This window comes from Vigna unguiculata, chromosome 3 (genome assembly GCF_037176805.1).
Source record: "Vigna unguiculata cultivar grain cowpea cultivar isolate G323 ecotype 2 chromosome 3, ASM3717680v1, whole genome shotgun sequence".
NCBI classification, from domain to species: Eukaryota; Viridiplantae; Streptophyta; class Magnoliopsida; order Fabales; family Fabaceae; genus Vigna; species Vigna unguiculata.
Window position 1 is genome coordinate 12,607,487 of NC_140794.1, and position 22,742 is coordinate 12,630,228.

A 22,742-nucleotide genomic window follows, 5' to 3' on the forward strand; every position below is an offset into this window, starting at 1 on the left:
ATGCATAACCTCCCATGCTCAAACATGTGAAGTTTTATTTTCCTTCCATCGTAAGCTTACAATCATTGAAAAATCTATTTAAAAGTTATTCTACAAGGCTTGAGTTAAATGTGCCACCTATTATAGTTTGGTAGCAATAAAGCTTTAACACTGCAATTTTTCCCTCTCAATACAATGAGTAAATTCTCAATAACACTTACCTTCTCACTGTTGACTTTAACGATCCTTACATCCAAGTCAAAAAACTATTCTTGCTTGGGAGCCAAAGTGAGTTGTCTCCTTTGATAATTTTTGCAAAGAATGTGTCTTCTTCCTCTTTCCTCTCAATGTGGGTTGGAACTATCCCATCTATGGTCGCTTCATCTTGCAAAGACAGATATGGTAGACAGGAAGGAAAGGTCCTCCTCTTTAAGAGTTCTCTCCCACTGCAGAAGAATGGCTAACATAAAACGAATATGTTCATGATAAAAACATGACTCTGAGGAGGAGGATAACATTAATGCCTTTTTTGTTGGAAAGATAACCAATGAAGATTCATTTAAAAGGTCTAGGGTCTAATCTTGTACAATTAGGATTATGAGGCTGAACAAAAATAGCTCATTAGAAAACCCAATTAGGTAGACTTGACTCTAAGAGAAAAACAAAAAAAATTGACAATATGGACTAGGTAGGACTAAGGTCGTTTCAGGGAATAGACATCTTGAAAGGAAGGGCTCTAGCTACTTCTAGTAGATGATAGTTTTTTCTTTCTACAACTCTGATTTGTTGTGGAGTATTTCACATGTTCGGTTATGAACAATTATTAGGAGACAAATTTGAAGAATTCATGATTCACATATTCACTACCATTATCAAATCTCTTTCTTTTGATGCCTTTTCCAAATTGGTTCTGGATCAAGCAAAAGAAATTAATAGAGATTTGAAAGACCTCAAATTTACTTTTAATAACATGTCCATGTGACACAAGTGCAATCGTCAATAAAAATAACGAACTATTTTTCTCCAAAAATACATTATAATCAAGCCCCAAATATTGGAGTGAATTACATCAAATAAGAAATTACAAAGGGGATAGGATGCACAATGATACTTTAAAACAAATAGTTCATTTGAAAGACTCGATAGGCTCTATGGAAAACAAATGAGGAGACAAGGATTTGATAAGGTTGAATGATGGATGTCCAAGTCTTCTATCATGAAGCCATATTTGGGAACTTGCCCATGTTTATGGTGTTGCTTGTTGGCTTATGATCTTTGTTTTGTTTTGGTCCTCTGACTCAAACACATAATCCATCTTCCTCGTATCAAGGTTTTGAAATACGCAATAAGAACAAAAAGTTATTGAACTATTCAAATCTTCTATAATGTATGAACATAAGATTATTGGTCAGTCTAAAGTTATGTTCTTGGATCCATATATGGATACACTATCACCATTTGCAATTTTAATGAGTTGTTCTCCAATCCTTTTGACATATGAATTGAAGAGCATAGGAAGTGGAGTCACGTGATGAGTTGCTCCAAAATCAATAATCCAAATACTATGAGACATAGGACCAACAATTTCGAATGAACTCTTACCTTTTATGACTAAAGTAAATGGTCTAGAGAACTTGAGCATTCATATAATCGGTGCTCTCAAATGATCAATTTTCTTCTTATAGACTTTTATATCAACATCTAGTTGAGGTGAAGCAATGGGTTGATCTATTTCTTCATGTTCTAAGGTTGTATCACTTGCCCATCTCTGAGGTTCCTTTGTTGCCTCCCTTGCGCTCCAAGACTTTTTCTCTTCCGTGGAGTTTTGAAGCATGTCTCTTTAGTATGATTTGATTTTCTACAATGTAAACAATATTATCCATGATTGCCTTTTGCAAAGGATTTCCCTCCGTTGTTTGATCCCTTGAGGACTCCTTTTTTTCCTATTTTCATGGTAGAACCGGTGTTGGAGATTCCTCTATTAAGCATTACAACTCAAAGTTTCTTCCCCCCTTACAATAAAACATACTTTTGACAGAGGAGGTAATTTTTCTTTCCCTAATTAGGTCATATTCATGGTCCAAGACACGTAGGAATTTAAAGATTTTTTTTCTCTTTCCACCGCTTTAGCATGGGCAGCGGCATCTGTTTTGTGCATCTTCAAATTTTGGCACTGGTCTAGTTCAATCCACAACTCATTCAAATTTGTGATATCCTAATATAGAGAGGGAATCCTTTTTAGTATTAAACATTGTTCTCATTATCATAATAGACAGCAAAATCTTTCTTAAAAGAATGTGTTATTATGTCATCCCACATTTCTTTAGTAAAAGAATAAAACATATAGTTTTGACTTGACTCAGGAACCATGGAATATCACATTCATGTTATGATCAGTGAATCTTCATTATGCCCAATCACAAAATTAGACTATTTGATCCTGGTTATGCACCACCAATGTAATATAAGCGCGATTGTCCCTTGAGAAACCTTTGAATGTATTAGTTCCACTGCAAATAATTTTGCCCATGAAACTAGTACGAACCTACCACACTGAAGAATTTCACCTCAGATATTGAAAAAAATCACAAAACAAAGACATGACAAAGAACCTGTTTAGTAAAAGAAACGAGATAACTACTCAAATTGGAGCCAAATGGGATGTCTATACCCCTAGGAATGGGCTCAAAAGGTCCTGACAACCCTATCCATGGGGAGGCGAAGAGTGGACTTCATCAGCTCTAGCGCATGGGCTGCACATGCTGGTCTTAGAGAGAAATGAACATGAACTGAATATTTTTATTATTGTATCACACTTAGAACCATGGGTACAAGGATGCAGTTTACTACTAGCTGTTGTACAAAGGAGTAGAACAGTTTACAGGTAAACCTACAACCGTACAAAGAAAATAAGTTGTACAATACGTCTGTAAACTATACAAGTTAACTATAGCGTGTATACTAACAGCTGGTACTGGTGGCACGTGGCAACTCTACTGGGGTGCACCTTTCTAGCCCACTATTGACCTCAACAGTAGTGGCGATAGAGCAACAGCAGTAGCAGCTGTTTACTTGGCAGTGGAAATAGAGTTTCCGAGTTCAAGATCTCTAACCAACTTGAACTATACAAGGAAACGAAGAATTAATAAACGGGAAAAAAAAATTGTTTATTCAATGTCTGTTGCCATTTGCAGGTGCTATCTGAAGTGAAACCAGATGAGAAAAAGAAGTTTATAAATGAACTACAGAAAGATAAGAACATTGTGGCTATGGTTGGTGATGGAATTAACGATGCAGCTGCCCTGGCTTCTTCAAATGTTGCTATTGCATTAGGTGGAGGTGTCGGGGCTGCTAGTGAGGTGTCTTCTATTGTATTAATGCGCAACCAGCTGTCACAGGTCATTGTTATTTAATTAAGTTTTTTCTTACTTAAAACATTCTTATATTTGTAAGAAGTTATGTTCTATTCTATTCATTTGTTTTTGAAATATTTTATTATTTGACTTCATCTCTCAATCTCTTTTTATACTTGGGAAACAGCCGGTTTGATGGTCCTGTTGCCCTTGTCAATGAGCCTCTTAGCTTATAATCATTTTTGAAAGTTTAGAAGACCAACTTGTTGGAATGCTACACTAATAAAATCACTTTCGCATTTTTCTTCTAGTGCACTTAATATTCTAGGAAACATCTGGGTGTGGATTGAAAGTAGTTGATTTGCATGAAATACGTATTTTTACTTCAATTACCAAGGAATGATTAGGTTATGTTTTCAATGCCTTTATTTCTGCTAAGACACTGTATTATGCGCACCCAGAATACTTCTTGGATGTGGTTGATTTAGGCAATCGAATGTTAGTAGATAATTAATCTTTTTATTTAATTGCAGCTACTTGATGCCTTGGAGCTTAGCAGGCTAACAATGAATACTGTAAAACAGAATCTTTGGTGGGCTTTCGTCTATAACATTGTAAGTTCTTGTACCACCCAAACATAGAAATTGATCAGCGTGTATATCTAAGAATTTTCGACGTGCTTAATTCATTTTCATTACAATTTTTTTGTTCAATTTTTTTGTTTCGCATAGAAAAGTTGCTTGTTGAAATGTAGCAAATGTTCTTAGCATTTTCTATTTTGGTTACCAGCAAAAAACATTCCGGTGAAGGAATATGATTATAGATTGAAACAAGTTTAGTTATTAATGAACTATTAATTTACTACTATTAATTAAACGCGGTAAAACTTAACTTTAGGATATATATATATATACACACACACGTCAAAGTCAAAGCTTTTAGAGGTATGACATTAAAAAGTTGAGTAGTTCATGCGTGCCTACACACATATATATAACAAATAAAAGAAAATATTTTATATAAGAAAAGAAATATACTTTATATCAAGAATTCCTCTTTACATCCGTTTTATGTTTATGTACTGTGTTGTTCTCTTTATCTTCTTACTTTTGTGTCATTTTAACATTTAGAATGTCTAATAAATACTAAACTTAAAAAACACGATGAATATTGGAAACGAAACTGCCAACCTCACCGTACCGAGAAGTGTGGGATACAAATTGCATATAAGGGATATTGGTGTTATAGAAATCAATTAAGGTAATTAGGACAAAGACAAAGAAATTAAAGAAATTAGAGAAAATTATTAAAAGGGATCTCACCGAGTAATATCTCTCAAAAGTTTGGGGTTTAACCATGCGTAGTGATATATGACCCAAATAGTTTACTTCACCTAGTAGGGTAAGCTCTTGCTGGTAGTAGTTGTATGAATGAGACAAATCAAAGTCATGCTTCAAATTAAATCTAAGCTTTAAATATAGCAACTACTTATTCTGTCTGAGACAGCTTGAGTTTTAAGTGTTCGGCTTCGTTCATTTACAGTTAAGTACAACACTCCACATAAAAATCAAAATGCAAATACAATCGGGGTTTGAATTAATTTTGTTAACATGCAGTATCACTATAGATAATCTCCACCTGCTTCATGTACCAATTCAACTGAATATAGGACTGATACTTTTGTTGTTTTGATGTTTCTGTTGTTTGCGATTTTAAAATATCTGAAAAAATATTGTTCTATATTGTTATTGAACCTCTATCTTTATACAGGTAGGAATTCCAATTGCAGCTGGAGCGTTATTTCCCATAAATGGAACTATTCTGACTCCATCAATTGCAGGGGCTCTCATGGGGCTGAGTTCCATTGGTGTAATGACCAACTCGTTACTTTTGAGATTCAAATTTTCCTCAAAGCAGTCACAAATATATAGTACATCGCCAAATACCAAAATCCATGTGCCACAACAAAACCAGAAAACACGCCGACCTTACTAGATGTTGGATACACGCAGTACAACAACAGAATCTCCTCACGTCAGCTCGGTGTGTATACTGCCAACCTTTGATTTATGGTGTGGATGAAAGGAAACGGTGCAGATGAGAATTCAGATGTACAGAATTGAAAGATTCACGCCTTCGGGAAACAGCAAAAACTAATAAAGGAAAGAACAAATTGCACCAATTATTTTACTGGGTGGTACTTCTATTTATGAGCTCTCTAGCTCTAATGACAGGTTCATTATTCCGTGGTCTTTTGTTGTTTATAATAAGATCTTAAGTCTTCATCTCAAGAAAATGTGTTTTTAATCCACGAATCTTGGAGTTTGAAATCCATTTAAAATCCACGAACTGCAGTAAAATCCATTTATATTTCTGCATCTTAAAATATCTGCCAAGTGTAGTCAGAAAGCCTTTTAGAAAACAACTATAATTTCAAATAACACTTCAAAACGCGTAGTTGGGGTGAAAGTATTGGTTCCTCAGTTTTTTCAGTGTCCAACTATTAACTAGCGTCAATATCCAGAGCGTAATGGTCATGTACTTTATGTAAAAGAAATAAAAATCAATGACTTTTAAAATAGTTATTATCAGTTTTTTTTTTATCATAAGCTATTTTCTCATCAAAAACTAAGAAATCCACAACATAAAATCTTCCAGGGCAATAATCTCTTGTTCAATCAATTACTTGTAAGATGACATCAGGTAAACAGCTAACGCAAACTACAGAAATTTGTCTTTAAATAGTACAAAACTCGTGTTCGAGTGGAATTTGGCACATCCACAATATGTGTACATAACAGCCTACAGTTTCTTTTTGTAATGACAATTCTACATTTATCTTCTTTTTCTTTTCCTTTTTTTTTTTTCTCAAAGCTATGTCATTTCCATATATCTACAACCCAAGCTCACAACCATAAAAAAACATTGGAACAGGATCCAGATTATGAGCTAGAAAGATATATAGCAATTTGAGGACCCAAAAAAGTGACGATCATGCAAATAGAACTGCAAAATGAGACCTTTCCAAGACCAACTCACTGCTACCAAATTATAATTTGAAAATACCTGTCAAATGTTGGGGTCGGAAAATTGATGGTTAAACCATGTAAGTCATGCCAACCTGCATCAAATGTGAATGGGGTACACTTAAATTTGTGATCCCCCTTCGGCAGTTCTTTCTCAGAAAAGAATAAAAATAATTTATAATTAGCTTCTTGATAAACCATGAGTCTTTCCTAGCCCTTATATCCCCATGACCAAGAAGGTAAACCACTCCAGATTCTTTAGCCTTGCGTATAAAAGATAACTCTCTCTCAAGACTCTGCTCAGCATCAAGCACTGGGGGCTTAGGAGACTCAGGTGCATCCTCAGATGTGCTTGCTTCAAATTTGGGTATGGGTATGTTTGTATCAATAAAATCAGCCAGAAGAGGTACGCCAAGTGAATAAACACTCCCATTGGGAGCAATGAGAACCCTAGCACCAGAGTACTCATCCTCAGAATCAGAATCATCATCCCCATCACTCTCGAGTGACCTCTCCTGAGCTTCACGACGTATAAACTTCTCTAGGCTTTCCATCAACAGTTGCTCAAAAGTCTGGTGATTTTCTTTTCGAACATCTTTGTAACCATACCTGTTCAAAATGTAAAAAGTTCTGGTCCGGCTTATAGAATTGAGAAAAATGAAACTTTAATTAAAGTATATATTCCTGTTTATGACTGCTGAAAAGTGGCTAAAGAGCAACCATTGATTAACTCAAGTTAGCCACTTATCAATTGTTCCTGAACTAAATACTTTACCAAAAATCACATCTTGGTGACTTTTCCTTGTATTATTGACTATTTTCCTTGAGATTTCGAGTAAAGCTATAGCACAATTCCAAAAGTAACATGTAGACTTCTTTTTCACAACCCATTCCGCTTTTCAGAAAATGAAAAATGCGCAAATATCCCAAAATGTAAAATATTTAGCTTATTACCTGGCAATGCATCGAAATATATGATAGCTTCTCTGGCAAACTCGCCGAAAAAGGAACCTTTCACTTTGAGCCACCATAGGAACTGGAACATACTTAATACTCACTAATATAATCATAGAGTGTATAGCTGGAAGCGTGGTTAGAAAATGGCCAAAAATGCCTGGAATTCCTTTCACCAACTCATTATAGAGCAAACCAATTCCAGGAGCTCGTATTGTCCCAAGATTACAGCCTAATTCTCGCATCAAATCCATTGACAGTTTTTGCTTTACTTCAGTTTCATATTTGAGCTTGCTCCCATAATTCCATACAAACATTATAAAAAACATTAATCCAGCAAAGACCAATATGATCCAACTTCCATCAGTTACACTCCACAAAACTGATGAAAAGAAAGTCAACTCCAATCCCAGGAAGACTACTCCAAAACACAGCACTACAATGATGTGAATCTGCCATATAAGAAGCATAACAAGAGTTACTAAAATAGTGGTCATCATCATCACTCCCAGCTCAGCAATGCCTGAAAGAAGACAAAGAAACAAGCTGAAAACAAATTTGTATTTTATATAATTTTATGTAGTATATAGTAAAATAATAATAAAGGTAAATTCAGTGTATAAAAACCAATGAAAGATTAACTCCCTCCTCCCATCTAAGCAGTAAGAATCAAATTTTTATTTATGTATTCATTTTACACGTTTACACGTAAGGTGAAAGCTTGTCCTGAAGTAGACTGCCGGTTTTTAATGAGGATTAGTTCGACCACTAGGGCCAAACACCACATAAAGTTTTTGTTTGTTTCCAATCAGTGGGTTTTGGTAAATCCTTTTTTGAAGCTTTTGACACGACCTAATCTTGAAAACTAGTGACCTGCCAATTTGACCATATTCATTTGGAATAAAATGATAACCGCTACCTATTAAAAATGCTGTGAATGCAAGATAAAATATCTACATTTGTACAGAATGTCATTTTTCTGAAAATAAAGTCAGTATTTGTAAAACTGCACAAATGATGCTTTTATTTTATACACTTTATAGGTTTCTTAAAGAAAATTTGGTCAAGGCTCGAGCTCCAATATTATTATTCATCCAAATGTGATTATAAGACAGAAACTCAATGTCTTTCCAAGCAGTTGCAGTATCAACATGCATTGATCCCATAAAAAATGCAACATTATTTAAAATTTGACATGCCATGTGAATAGGCTGACAAAAATGACAAAATTATCTTTGAAATAAAAATTGAGAAACTGAAACAAAATCATACCATATGCATTTCCAATCTCATCAAGGCTGGATATAGTACACACAAACACCAAAGAAACAGCCAAGAGAAACCAGTTTATGACAGGGATATAGATCTGTCCCATAAATTTCCGAGAGGTATGAACTATCTTAAGACGAGGGAAACAACCAAGTGCAGCAGACTGTTTTATACAAGAAAATGTGGCTGTTGTCATAGCCCGACTTGCAATTAATGCAGCAATGTTAGCAATGAGGAAAGTTGGCCAGAATGCCCCACCTGCAGACACAAAATAGTCTTACATGAAAGTTCTGCAAAGTGCAAAGAAATGTCACTGGAAATGTTGACAAGCACTAGTATAGAAACCAAGTAGACTAAACTTACTTGGAACAGAAGAATAGAAGGCATCGCCAGCATCAGCATGGTTTTCCATAAGGTAAGCAGCTTGACCCAAATAACCCAACAGTAGGCACGGTAAAACAAGAAATACAAATGTAAGCTACAAAAAAAAACACCATCGGTTTCATCAGATATTAGCTTAGAAGACACAGAAAGTATAATAATGGAAACATAAGCTGTCAGTTACAACAGTCAGCATTCATTACCTGAACTGACCGTACAGGGAAATAGCAAAGATCTGCAAACATTGCCTCGGAGCCTATAACAAGATCCAGTAACAATGTTAATCAGCAGTTCAAAAAAATATGTACCATAGCAATTCCAAGACGCAAATTGCTTATTCACCACATTACAATACCAAGAGATTAGTTTCGAAAGGTGGGGATAATGTTGTGGATAGCATATTATTCGGATAAAAATAATCCCAATATTTCCACAATATTAGGAAAAAATATCTTCAAAATCTTCCGATTCTTAAGCATATTTATTTCCTTATTTTAAAGGATTTGAATATTACAAAAATAGAGATGATGAGAATGTAATTGGTATGATTAATATTGTTGGAGATCCTACATTGGCTAGAAATATAGCCAAATTATAGTATATAGGTATGTGCAAACCTCACCTTGCAAGTCAGTTTTGTACTTAAGTTACGCTTAAATTTCACTTTCTTAAGAAGGTATCAAAGTCATTCAGAGTCTACCCTAATCAAGTTTGTGCCTTCTATTGGGTTCCCCTCTAGTCTCACACTCTAGATGTCTAGTCCTTAGTGTGGGGTGGTGTGCTAGAGATCCAACATTGACTATAGATACGATCAATTTATAATATATATATATATATATATATATATATATTTATATATGTATGTGTGTGTGTGTGTAAGAAAAAACCAACAGAAAATTCAAATTCACGTTGGACATCCCACATCGACTAGAGATATGGTCAAATTAAAACATGTAAGTAGATGCAAACATTACATTCCAAAGCAATTTTCTGAAGTTGGGTTAAGGTTAAATTCCACCGAGTTATCAATAAAATAATTCTTTTCTTTTGTACATAGCTCAAGTGATATTGTAATAGAGCAAGCAATTTTGTTTGGAGAAAAATAGAGCTAGTGATGTTTTTGTGGTTGAAGTTTTGTTTCAGTATGCATTTTGGATTCTAACAGTTCCAATGCATCTTAGCTTTCAATTCATTCTACCATTGGAAGTCTTATCAAATGAGGGGATAGACCTTTTATAGGTGTGGGACCCTTCCGCTATCACATTTCCAATTGACATTCTAAAATCTCCACCTTCAGTATAGCTTCCAAGTTCACTAAGCAAGTACTCCATATCTAAAATAAAGAAGTCTAAAGCAAAGATACTACTTTTACATTTTAGAAATTAGAGATCTCATATCCACCAGTGGTATAGCTAAAATAAAATATAAAAGAGGGGCACAGATGTCACCTCACAAACCAATATTGAGGGTTTGATTTAGGTCTAAACCCAAAGTCTAAGATAGTACCAAAATCTATCCTTCATTCATTGAAAGGGTCACTTACCACCATATTATACACACATCAAGGCTAATAGTGTGAGACCTGAGAGATGTATTGAGAAAAACTCAAGTCCTACAATGAGTGCGTGGGGTTAACCAAAGAGCAACCCTTGCCTCACAAACCTGTTTTATAAGTTTAAATTAAGCTTAAACCCAAATTCTAAGAACAACATACATATATCCTACTCAAGGGAGATTAATCTCAATCCCTATCTTCTTCATTCTCAACAATATGAAAGACCTAGAAATACTCAAGTATTTCCTTGAGATAGAGGCTGCTTATTCCAAAAAGGAGATTTTCATCTCCTAAAGAAAATATGTTTGGTGATCTCCTCCTAGAAACAATTAAGTTGGGATGCAAACCCTCAAAAGTTCCCATTGAACAGAATCAAAAAATTAGAAGTGAAAAGAGCACTCTTATAGAAAAAACACAATAGCGGATACTATATGTTTCTGGGAAAAATTCTGGTCATCTAGAGAAGCAATAAACAACATAGAGTATCTTGTTCAAGTGCAAAAGCTAAATTTTGAGCCCCTACTCAAGGTGTGTGTGAAGGACTTTAGATGAAGATCATATTAGATTACCTTAAAATAAAAGTTGTCATCCATGTGCAATTGTACTATGATAATAAGTCAACCAACAACATTGCTCATAACACGATAGGACTTCATCATAACCAATGTGGTCATGTGGTCACAACCAATGTCGCTATCGGAAGTTGGGAATGATCGATATTCATTTACCAACTTCAGGGGAAGTGTTGTAAATAAGGGATTCCTGGAATAAAAATATCCTAATATCTCTATAGTTATCAATAAAAATATCCCTTGAATCTACACATTCATTTTAACTGATCTTATTTCCTCTTTTAAAAGTGTGTGGTTTACAAATGCAGGGGTTGAGAATGTAATAGTTATACTTGTAATCAATAAAAAAATTATTTTCTCTCTGTTTGCCAAGTCTTGTCATAAAATAATTACCGAACTGATGACTATTTGTACAAGTAACAATTGCATATCAGACTTCATGAAGTTGAATTGAAATCATCAAATATGAATATTTCACTTATTTAATTTTGGTCTTCCTAGACGTATACCCTCACAAATAAATTAATCGACCAAATTCAAACAGTGCTTGTGTATAATGAATCCATTCCCAACTTCTTGGATTTAAACAAAAGCTTGTTTGAATTTGTTCATTACTAATCTATTCATCCTATCAATAATAATTTTATCCCACACCACAGCTAGGAAGATCTAATACTTCAATGAACCTCGCATTCTAATAAAAGTCAGTAGGCATGTTATTCCATCTAAGATAGATAGCGAGCAGAAACTTAAGGCCTACTTTCTTTATATCAATAACCAATTTCCCCATACTGTGCCCATGTCCCAATGTTAAATTTTTAGTCAAGATGAATATTGGCACACATCCCAATAACATTCAAAAGATCTAAATCATTTCTATCAAAATCAACTCTACTCAACTTTAGAACAAATGAGAACTTGGAGATTAACCATTGCAATTTCTGGCAAACAATTGGTTTATAGATACAGAAAAACAAACACAGATTGAATTGAATCCACAAATATACATGAGAAGCAGAACATATATACTGAATAGACCATATCCATTATCCTACATATATGTGCTTACCAGTTGCACACAGAAGACAGCCCCCAAGAGAATACCACGCTTTAGTTGAATTCCTTGCAAAGAAATAATATATGTGAATAGGATTAAATGCCCTCAAGACACTGCTGTCATATTTAACAAGGTTGTATATACCAATGCCCGCCAGAGAACAAAACCATATAAACAAAGCAGGTCCTACAACAAGCCCCACTTTACTTGTTCCATATTTCTGTACACTGAACAAAACGATAAGGCATGCAACAGAAATCATCACCACTTCATCTGCATAATAGAGGGAAAAGAAGAAAAGATTAATTTAACTACACAAATTATGCTAAAATAAGAATATTTAGCCAAATTCATCTATAGTCTCCACCAGGATACCTAAACTATAAGAACCTCTTCCCATACCATTACACTTTGGTTGGAATAACATGCACAGCAAAAGAATTCTACCAATACATGACTCAATCTGTTCAATGCTAGGACCAAAGAATAGTTCAGACAATATTGTAAACAAAAAGGCAGCCTCAAACACTGTTACTGTTTTATAGGAAAAGCCCCAAAAATTTATTCCATAGAAGAAAGACAGAAATCAAAGTTCTCTAGTTGTGTTTGTGCATAACAACCTCAAATGCAAGGTTAATTAACAACTATCGAATAAACATTTGTTAATAGGTTAGCATAATACCTTGTTTAATTGCATCTACCCCCACCTTCAAACCATTAACAGATGATAGTACTGCAGAATGAAAAAGATATAAACCAAGAATTAATATGAAGAAATAAATAAAAGAAGTGGTTACTGAAGAACAACAGTGATCAGGTACAAAAGCAACAGGATGTCATTACATTACAAGTATATGACATTAGCATCAGTCAAACACAATATGACAAAATATAATTGTAAAAGAAGTTATAGAAGATATGACAAAATATAATTGTAAAAGAAGTTATAGAAGATATGACACAACAGCAGTAAGCAACCTGACATTGCCGGTGTAACCACCCCATTAGCTATCACCATGGAAATACCAGCAAGAACTAATAATAGTAGAATCCTCTTAAGAGTCAGCGAAGTCTCTAGTCTTTCCTTGATTTTTAAAGACCTTTCAAGCTCAGGAGATGGCACCTTCAGTCTAAAGCCCGATATTCGGGCATCCGATCGCAACTGATTGGGAAGAAGACTCACCTTAGCATTTCGACAAATCAACGAGTACAATGCAAACGTACCACCTGCGGTGGTTTTAAAATAAGCAAAAACTTGAGTGCAGAACCACATGTGAAATAGAAAAAAAACAGAAAATAATACCGAATATTTATCATTAAAACACCCAAGTTAACATACCTTCGCCGTCATCATTGGCCCAAAGAACAACAAGCACATACTTCAGTAAAGGAATCAAGATTAAAGTGTACAAAACAAGTGATAAAGCTCCAAGAATATCTTCATTTCCATTAATAGGAGCCTTCCTGAACATAACACTGAACGTATACAAAGGACTCGTTCCAACATCACCAAAAACAACACCGAGAGTTTGAAAAGCCAACAGAATCCCCTTCCCCACACTAATATCCTGCAACAACACACAAATCAACGACGACAACCAATAAGAGAGTGCAAACAACACAAGACAATGCGCATCACTAATACATCACAATTGAACGCTTCATAAGCGGAAATCAAACTCGGAATCACCTCGTAGTCGTTTCTCTGGGCGCCAGGAACCTCGAGAGCTTCGACATCAAATGAATCGATTCGAGGACCGGTGCGAACGAGTCTATGTTCGCCATTGTCCTCGTCCTCAGAATCAAATATAGGCTGGTGGCGCAAATCGGCGGCGTCGAAGTCCTCGATCTCGGAGGGATCGTCGTCCTCCTGGAAAACCCATCGCGATTCGTATGATTCGGGATCGCCCTCGCCACCCAGCGAATGAGAACTCTTGGTTTTAGGGTTCGCCATGGGAAATGAGAATGATGATGATTACTGATTAGTGATTAGTGATTGGGGTGAATTGGAACGAAATCCGGTGCTTAGTCGTAACTGAAATTCTGTGTTTGGGATACTGAATCCACAACCGCAACATGCGCTGGCTGTGTAGTGTCTTCGTCTCTGTGTGTATTAGTGTGCGTGGTGCAATGCACGAATTGAAATTTTTCGTGTCAAGAATCTCATCTATCTCTATTCATTATGAATATTTTCGAAATGCTCGGTGTAAGAATTATCAGTTAAAGAAAGAGGTGACTTTTTTCTTTTTTGGTTAAATAAAAACGAGAGAGAGGTCGGTGATAGTTCCGAATAGGGATGGTAACGGGGCGGGGACGGGTTTCGCTATTCTATACCCATTCCCGCATAAAAATTTCATCCTCATCTCCATATCTAAACCCAACGGATATCAAACTTTTTTCACATCCCCATTCCCACCGGGTTACGGGTATAATCTCGTACCCATACCCGTAACCGTGTTCTAACTACTTCAATATTAATTTTTATAAAAGAAACAAAATTACCGTAAAGAAAACATAATATTATGAAATATTCAATATTAGGAGGATTTTCTTCGATGCCAAATACCTTAAAATAAATTATAATTGTTTATATTTTATATTAAAATACCAAATAAAATTTCATGTGAACCAAAACATTTATTAAATTTGCAAACTACAACATTGATGAACTTAGTTGATAAAATTAAAAAATATTTCAAAAAAATATAAAAGGAAAACAAATATTCAAATTAAAATATATTTTAAATGTTTGTTTACTTCAATTTTTTAAATTCTGAATCTCTTTTTTATACACTAATAAAAGTTATAATATATCACTTGATCAAAATGACACAAAGAACAAATAATAAACATAATAATAAAAGGAAAACAAATATTCAAATTAAAATATACTTTAAATGTTTGTTTACTTCAATTTTTTAAATTATAATGAATCTCTTTTTTATACACTAATAAAAGTTATAATACATGACTTGATCAAAATGACACAAAGAACAAATAATAAACATAATAATAAAAATTTGACATAGATTTTGTATTTTTTGAACTTCAATATATGTTGGATAGTGACAAAAAAAATATTCATAGCAATTACATTAAATTTTTATATTGTAGTAAATAAAAGTTATTTATACAATTAAAGTGAAAAAAATTACAATATGATTAATAGTGAGTTATAAAATAACAAATAATTAGATAGAATATATAGAAATATTATTCTACATGATGAAAATAAACAATAAATAAAAATATTAAAAAACTAACAAATGTGTGTTTTAGAAATAATTTGAGAGACTATCGAAAGAAATCGCACAAAGAAAATTAAATGTATGATTAAGGTATGATAAAATGAAAAATACCTTAGAAAACTAATTATTAAATTATGTTTGAAGTGGTTAAAATTAAATAGAAATATCATTAGTGACCAAAAAATTTGTCATTAATTTACAAATAAATTAGTAATTAAATTGGTCACTAAATCAAGTACCAATTCGATCATTGAATCGATCACTAATTTAGTCATTGATTCAGACAATAAATCAACTACTACCACCAATGACGAAAAATAGTGACTGATATGGGTTACTGACTAAATCAGTCACCATTTCATGTTTTTCTTGTAGTGAATTATCATATACTATTCCTAAATATCATTATATATATATATATAATTTTAACCACTTCAAACAGAATTTAAAGTGAAAAAATTACATTATGATTAATAATGAGTTATAAAATAAAAAATAATTAGATAGAATATATCGAAATATTATTCTACATGATGACAATAAAAACAATAAATAAAAATATTAAAAAACTAACAAATGTGTGTTTTATAAATAATTTGAGAGACTATCGAAAAAAATCACACAAAGGAAATCAAATGTATAACTAAGGTATGATAAGACGAAAAATATCTTAGAGAATTAAGAAAACTTTTTAAATATCAACATATATACTTATTGGTTGAAAAATAACGAAAATTATTTTGAAACAAAAGAGTTCTTCAAATTAAATAAAAAATAATAATAATAATAATAAGTAAAGAATTTTTTTTATATTACCTTAAATTGAGAGTATAAACATTTTCATGTGAAAGGAAAATTTATAATAAATAAAAATATTAAAAAATAATATAAATATTCAAATGTGAGGCATAATTTTTTTTTTAATTAACATACATCATTTTAACATAATTACATAAAGGTTATGGCGGGGACGGGTATTATGGCGGGTATATGTACATCCCCATACCCATCCCCATACCCAACTGAAAAAGTCGGGGATTCCCCATACCCATACCCATACCCAGTCAATGCGGGAATTCCCCGTCAAAACGGGGACGGATTCGAGTAATACCCACGGGGATGAGTTTATTTGCCATCTCTAGTTCCGAATGCAGAAGGGAAAAGAAGTAATAATTTTTTACAGTTGGTGTTCATTATTAATATTCAATCAATCGATATTATTAATTATTATAGCATGTAATCCAAATTAATTAAGTTTATATTAGTCGGCATCAATTTATTTTTAGTTTTAAAATAAAATAGAATCATGATCAGAGAGATATATAAGTCACTGCTACGGTCTGATTGATTTTAGAACTTAATTATAAAGTTAAAGTATTTATTTAATTTAAAATGATTATATTTTATATTATAGAATTTAAAGTTATCTTTTAGCTTTTTTTCTGGTTTTTTTTTCTTCTCTTTGATTTTATTACTAGCTTGTCAATGTGTTTATTTTGTGATTTTAATATAACTGAAATAAATTATATAATAGAATTTCTAGATGTAAAAAATATTTGTAAGTCATACTGTGTCAACGGGACGGGACGGATTTCACTATCACATATTTATCTTTGTAGAAAAAATTCATCCACATTTCATTGAGTAACTGGTATAATCTCGTACTCATACTCGTACCTGTTTTTTTATTCTTTAATATTAATTTTAATTAATTTTTATAAAATAATAAAAAATTACCTAAAAGAAACATAATATTACAAATATTCAATATTAGGAGGATGATTATTTCTTCAATATCAAATACTTTGAAATAAATTATAATTGTTTACATTTTATATTAGAATACTAAATAAAATTTTATGAGAACCAAAAAATTTATTAAATTTGCAAATATTAATGAAACCTAGTTGATAAAATTTAAAAATATTTTAAAAAATATATAAAAGGAAAACAAATATTCAAATTAAAATATATTTTAAATGTATGTTTACTTCCATTTTTTTAACTCTAATAAATCTACATCACTTGATCAAAATGACACAAATAATAAATAATAAACATAATAATAAAATTTTGATATAGATCTTGTATCTTTTGAACTCTAATATATGTTGGAGGGTGATAAAAAAATATTCATGACAATTACATTAAATTTTTATATTATAGTAAATAAAAGTTATTTATACAGTTATAGTGAAAAAATAAATTATAGTATGATTGATAATGAGTTAGAAAATAAAAATAATCATATAAAATATATCGAAATAGTATTCTATATATTATGAAAATAAACAACAAGTAAAAATATATAAAAAATTAACAAATAGATGTCTTAAAAAAAATTGAAAGACTATTGAAAGAAATCGCACAAAGAAAAACAAATGGTTGAAAAAACTTTTCAAATATCAACATATAATATATACTCAATGGTTGAGAAATAACGAAAATTGTTTTAGTGAAACAAACGAATTATTCAAATGAAACAAAAATGAATAAAAATAAGTAAATAATGTTTTTTTTTCCTGATATTACTAGTAAATGAAAGGTTTATGCTATTAAACACTTAAATTGAGAGTATTCAACATTCTCATGTTAAAGAAAAATATATAATAAATAAAAATATTAAAAAATAATAGAAATATTCAAATGTGAGACATAAAAAAATTTAATTAACATACATCATTTTAACATAATTACATAAAGGTTATGATAAGATGAAAAATATATTGAAGATGCGAATGAATTTCATGACAAACCAAATAATTAGAAGAAATAAAAAAAAGAAGTATATATATATAGGGTTACTTAATAATTTGTGAAAATTTTAATAATTTAAATGGGGAGGGAGATGTCATAGGGACATGTACTATGGTGGGGATATGTACATCCCATACTCAATTGAAAAAGTCTGGGATTTTCCATACCCAGTCAACGTAGGGATTCCTCGTCAAAACAGGAACATGTTCAGACAATACCCACAGGGGCGGGTTTATTTGTCATCTCTAGTTATATCTATGAATATGACTCTTCTTATCAGTGATAAGAACACAAAAAGTTACTCCCTATTTTCTCGTTTTCTATACTTCCTTCTGTTATTCTTTTTTATATTAGCTTTATTCATAATACGTTATCAGCATGATGCTCCAACCAACTGAGGGCTAGTTGGAGCGTTTCTCTCTAAGGACAATGTTTTGCATGTCTTCATTCAGACTCTTCCTAATCCTTTCTTCATTCACAATTTTATCTTACATTGTTATTTTTGTCATACGAATGATTTGACTTTATCAATCTTCATCTTTGTCTTATTATTTTTTTTTTATAATGATAATTATTATTATGATGATGATTATTTCTATTTTTTTATATGTTAATTCTAATTATGTCAAATCTAAATTTTGAATTTGTGACGAGGAAGAATTACTTATATTCGATATTAAATGTTGAAATACATTTAGATGCAATGGGTCTTAGTGATACCATTAAAGAAAGAAAGCATATGATCAACTAATTTGCTCTTACGACAACAATATTGTGAAAAGAGATTTCACAAATATTTTGAAATTATTTTATGCATTTGTATGACTGAACAAAGCAATGAGTTTTTGATAGAAAATCATGAAACATGTTTAGTAGGTTATGTTCCATTCCCATAAGTGAATGCAACAATATTTATATTTTCATGATCGTGATATTGATTATGGACATAGTTATAAAGTAAATTTCAAAGACACATTTTGTCACTCGAAGAGACACAATAATGTGAAAAAGAGGGGAAATTTAAAAATATTGGCAAAAAGATGAAAGTATATATTATCATTACGGTGGTAAAGGTCATTCGAATTGTACTTGTCGTACACCAAAGCATTTTACAAATAATGAGAATAACATATAAACACACTTTGCTTATGAAGATGATGATTCTGATTATGGCCACATGGATGTTACTCATCTTGGTATTATTATTTTCTTTATTAAACCAAATGGAAGCATTCATCACCTCATTGATTATAAGAGTGTTAAAAAAAACCTCATATTGATATTTATGTTTATATGAAGAATGAATGTTGACATTAGCACCAATGATGAGGATATGTGTCTTATTAATAGTGCAACAACTTATACAATTCTCAAGAGTAATAAATTTTTCTCTTGCTTAGTAATGTGAGACATCAATGTTAGTCTTATTTAGTACTACAAATATATTTGAAGGTTCCAGAAGAGCTATTATACTTCTACCAAGAAGTTGAATAGAAACATCTTAAGTTTCAAGGATATTTGTCTAAATGGATATCATATTGAGACAAACAATGAAAAAGATATAAATATTTCTATATCTTTATGATTTAGTTGAAAAAAATGTGTATTGGAAAAATTATCAATATTCTCTTATGGTTTGTACTACACATATATTAATACAATTGAAATGCATGTCATGATAAACCAAAAGTTTAAAAATCAAAATGAATGCCTTGTTTGGCATGATTAGTTAGATGATTTATACTATGCATATATTAGTACAATTAATATGCATGTCATGGTAAACCAGAAATTTACGAATCAAAATGAATTCCTTGTTTAGTATGATTAGTTAGGTCATTTTGGATCTTTTATGATGCGGAAAAAAAAGTTGAAAAAATTATGTGGACACCCACTTAAGAGTAAAAAAACTTCTTCTAACCAATGAGTTCTCATGTACTTTATGTTCACAAAAGTTGATAATAAGACCATCACTAGAAAAATTAGAAATGAGTCAATCTCATGTTCATAACGAATAAGGGTGATATTTGTGGTCCAATACACCCACCATGTGGATTATGTATATATTTCATGGTTTTAACTGGTACATCAACTAGATGGTCAAATATTTCACAATGAAGTATTTTCAAAGTTATTAGTACAGTTAAGAGATCAATTCCTAAATTATCCGATTAAGAAATTTTGTTTTGATAATAGTGGTGAAATAACATCTCATGATTTTCATGAGTGTTGTATATAAATTGGAATTGAAGTTGAGCATCTAGTAGCACATGTTCATACTCAAAATCGACTTGTGGAATCATTACTAAAACGTCTAAAATTGGTTGCAAAATCATTACTTATGAGAGCTAATCTACTAATGGCTACTTCGGGATATGAAATTTTGCATATTGAATTATTAATTCACATCAAACCACCAAGTTATCATAAATACTGTATTATGTAGTTGGTTTTTGGTCAATGACCTAAAATTCTCATGTAAAATTTTTGGGTGTGGTGTATATGATTTCCCCACCAAAAGGGACTATGATTGGTCCTCAGAGACAATTGAGAATATATGTTAGATATGATACCCCCTTAGTAATAAAATATCTTGGGCTACCAATAGGAAACTTATTTACAATTTAACTTTTTAACTGTCACTTTGATAAATAAGTTTTTCCTGTATTAGGGAGAGAAAGAAAATAATTGGAAAAAGATATTGGTTGAAATGAATTATCATTATCTCGTATTGATCTTCATACAAAAGAATGTGAATTAAAAGTTCAAACGATAACTCATTTACAAAATTAGTCAATCTTACCTTATGTTTTACTAACACAAAAAGGGTAACTAATACCAATTGCTAATGCTCCGAAGATAATCGATATTAATTCATAACACGCTTGAAGTGTGGTAGGCCTGTTAGTTCCAAAGAGATGCTTGAAGCGTGGTAGGCTTATTGGTTCCAAAGATAAAAATTCTTGAAGGAGAAAGGAAGCTAAAATGCAAGATAACCTAATCGAAAAGGTGGAAATTCCAAAAGATTCATTTGACATAATTAATGTTTTGGTTCCAGAAGAACCCCAGGTACCTGAAATTCTTCAAAATGATGAGATTTCAATAAATTATGTTATGAATTATATAATATGGAACCAAAATGAAGTAAACATTAATGAAACTTTTACATATAGCGATGAATGTTATGAATGACAATGAGGATCAATAACCAATGATCATTGAAGATTGTCGACAAAGAAATGATTGACCAAAAGGAAAATATGCAAAGAAGCATAATTATATTTGCTTGCTAAAAGAAATGTTTTTGGACCTATATTTGATGCGCCTAAGGGTGTGAAACTCGTTGGGTACATATGAATTTTTGCGCAAAAACAAATTAAAAATGATGAAATTGTTACAAAACACCATTGGTTGCTCAAGGTTTTTCACAAAAACCTTATATTGATTTATGAAAAGACATATTCAATGATATTGGATGCAACAACATAACAATATTTGATTATTTTTGTTGCACACCAAGGTATGCGTTTACATCTAATGGATGATGTTACAACCTATTTGTATTATTCTCTTGAGAATGATATTTATATGAAAATCCCTGGAGGATTTAATTTTCCCAACAGGGACAATTTTAAAGAGGGTTATTCAATAAAATTGAACAAGACCTTTTATTGATTAAAGTAATCAGGATTTGTGTGGTATAACTGTCTTATTGAGTACTTGTTAAAAAAATATAAAAGTGATCCTTGTTGTCCTTGTATTTATATGAAAATATTAGAAAATGAATTTGTTATAATTATTGTTTATGTAGATGACATAAATATCGTTGAAACTTCTGATTAACTCATAAGACAATTGATTACTCAAAAAGAAAAAATTTGAGATAACAAATCTTTGAAGGGCAAAGTCTTGTTAGAAATTAGAAATTGAGTATTTAAATAAAGGTGTTTTTATACATCAAGAGCCTTATATAATTAAGGTGCTTAAAATGTTCTAAATGGACAAGTCACTTACATTATGCACTCCAATAGTTGTGAGATTGTTAGATATTGATAAAGGCTTTTCTTAAACCTTAAGAAATCGATGAAGATCTTCTTAGTCCAGAAGTACCATATCTTAGTGTCATAAGAACATTAATGTATCTTGCTAATTATACTCGATCTGATATTTCATTTGCTGATTTTTTTAAGCAAGATATAGTTCTTAAACTACAAGAAGAAAATGGATTGGTGTAAAACATATACTTCATTACCGTAAGGGTACTACGAATATGAGCTTATTTTATCCAAATGATTAAGAATCATACCTAAGGGGTTATGCAAATACATGTTATTTATTATATTCTCACAATGTCACAATGGTTGATCACAAAAAAAATATTTGTTAACATGTAGTAGCACAATGATTTCATGACGATATGTGAAAGAGACTATAACAACATAGTCAAAATTCTGCATAATTTTTAGCATTACATGAGGCAAGTCGTTAATATGTTTAGTTAAGGTCTATAATTCATGTGCGATAAACTTGTGCTCTATCCTAAAAGAGAATGGAATTAACAACCATATATGAAGACAATAGTGCATTGCTC

General features: G+C 31.8%; 2 protein-coding genes and 1 pseudogene across 3 annotated transcripts in view; 1 reads left to right on the forward strand and 2 right to left on the reverse strand.

The window, feature by feature from the left end:
• Positions 1 to 5,647, forward strand: part of PAA1 (P-type ATP-ase 1) — a 28,119-nt gene extending 22,472 nt beyond the window's left edge. For both annotated transcript variants that reach the window (XM_085671176.1, XM_028063193.2), the window contains exons 15-17: positions 3,174 to 3,377; positions 3,866 to 3,946; positions 5,103 to 5,647. In XM_085671176.1, the coding sequence (XP_085527302.1) occupies positions 3,174 to 3,377; positions 3,866 to 3,946; positions 5,103 to 5,327 (510 nt within the window). In that variant the 3' untranslated portion in view covers positions 5,328 to 5,647. The remainder of the gene's footprint in view (positions 1 to 3,173; positions 3,378 to 3,865; positions 3,947 to 5,102) is intronic.
• On the reverse strand, positions 1,622 to 2,715 carry LOC146887478 (uncharacterized; annotated as a pseudogene).
• Positions 5,648 to 5,984: 337 nt separating the features above from the next.
• On the reverse strand, positions 5,985 to 14,341 carry LOC114177717 (potassium transporter 7-like). The gene is made up of 10 exons (XM_028063194.2): positions 13,837 to 14,341; positions 13,486 to 13,714; positions 13,125 to 13,373; positions 12,829 to 12,879; positions 12,159 to 12,419; positions 9,166 to 9,218; positions 8,945 to 9,059; positions 8,585 to 8,839; positions 7,313 to 7,835; positions 5,985 to 6,967 (listed from the first exon to the last, which is right to left on the reverse strand). Exons 1-10 carry the CDS (start codon positions 14,098 to 14,100, stop codon positions 6,430 to 6,432), a joined length of 2,538 nt encoding a protein of 845 aa, XP_027918995.1. The 5' UTR covers positions 14,101 to 14,341; the 3' UTR covers positions 5,985 to 6,429.
• Between the last annotated feature and the right edge of the window lie 8,401 nt (positions 14,342 to 22,742).

What these genes read in the sequence shown, in the direction of transcription:
- LOC114177717 (XM_028063194.2), bottom strand. Translation starts at nt 14,100, where the DNA reads ATGGCGAACCCTAAAACCAAGAGTTCTCATTCGCTGGGTGGCGAGGGC. An exon ending in TCCCTGTACGGTCAGTTCAG is followed by an intron (nt 9,060 to 9,165) that starts GTAATGAATGCT and finishes TTTTTTTTGTAG; the next exon opens with CTTACATTTGTATTTCTTGT. An exon ending in CTTCTATTCTTCTGTTCCAA is followed by an intron (nt 8,840 to 8,944) that starts GTAAGTTTAGTC and finishes TTGTGTCTGCAG; the next exon opens with GTGGGGCATTCTGGCCAACT.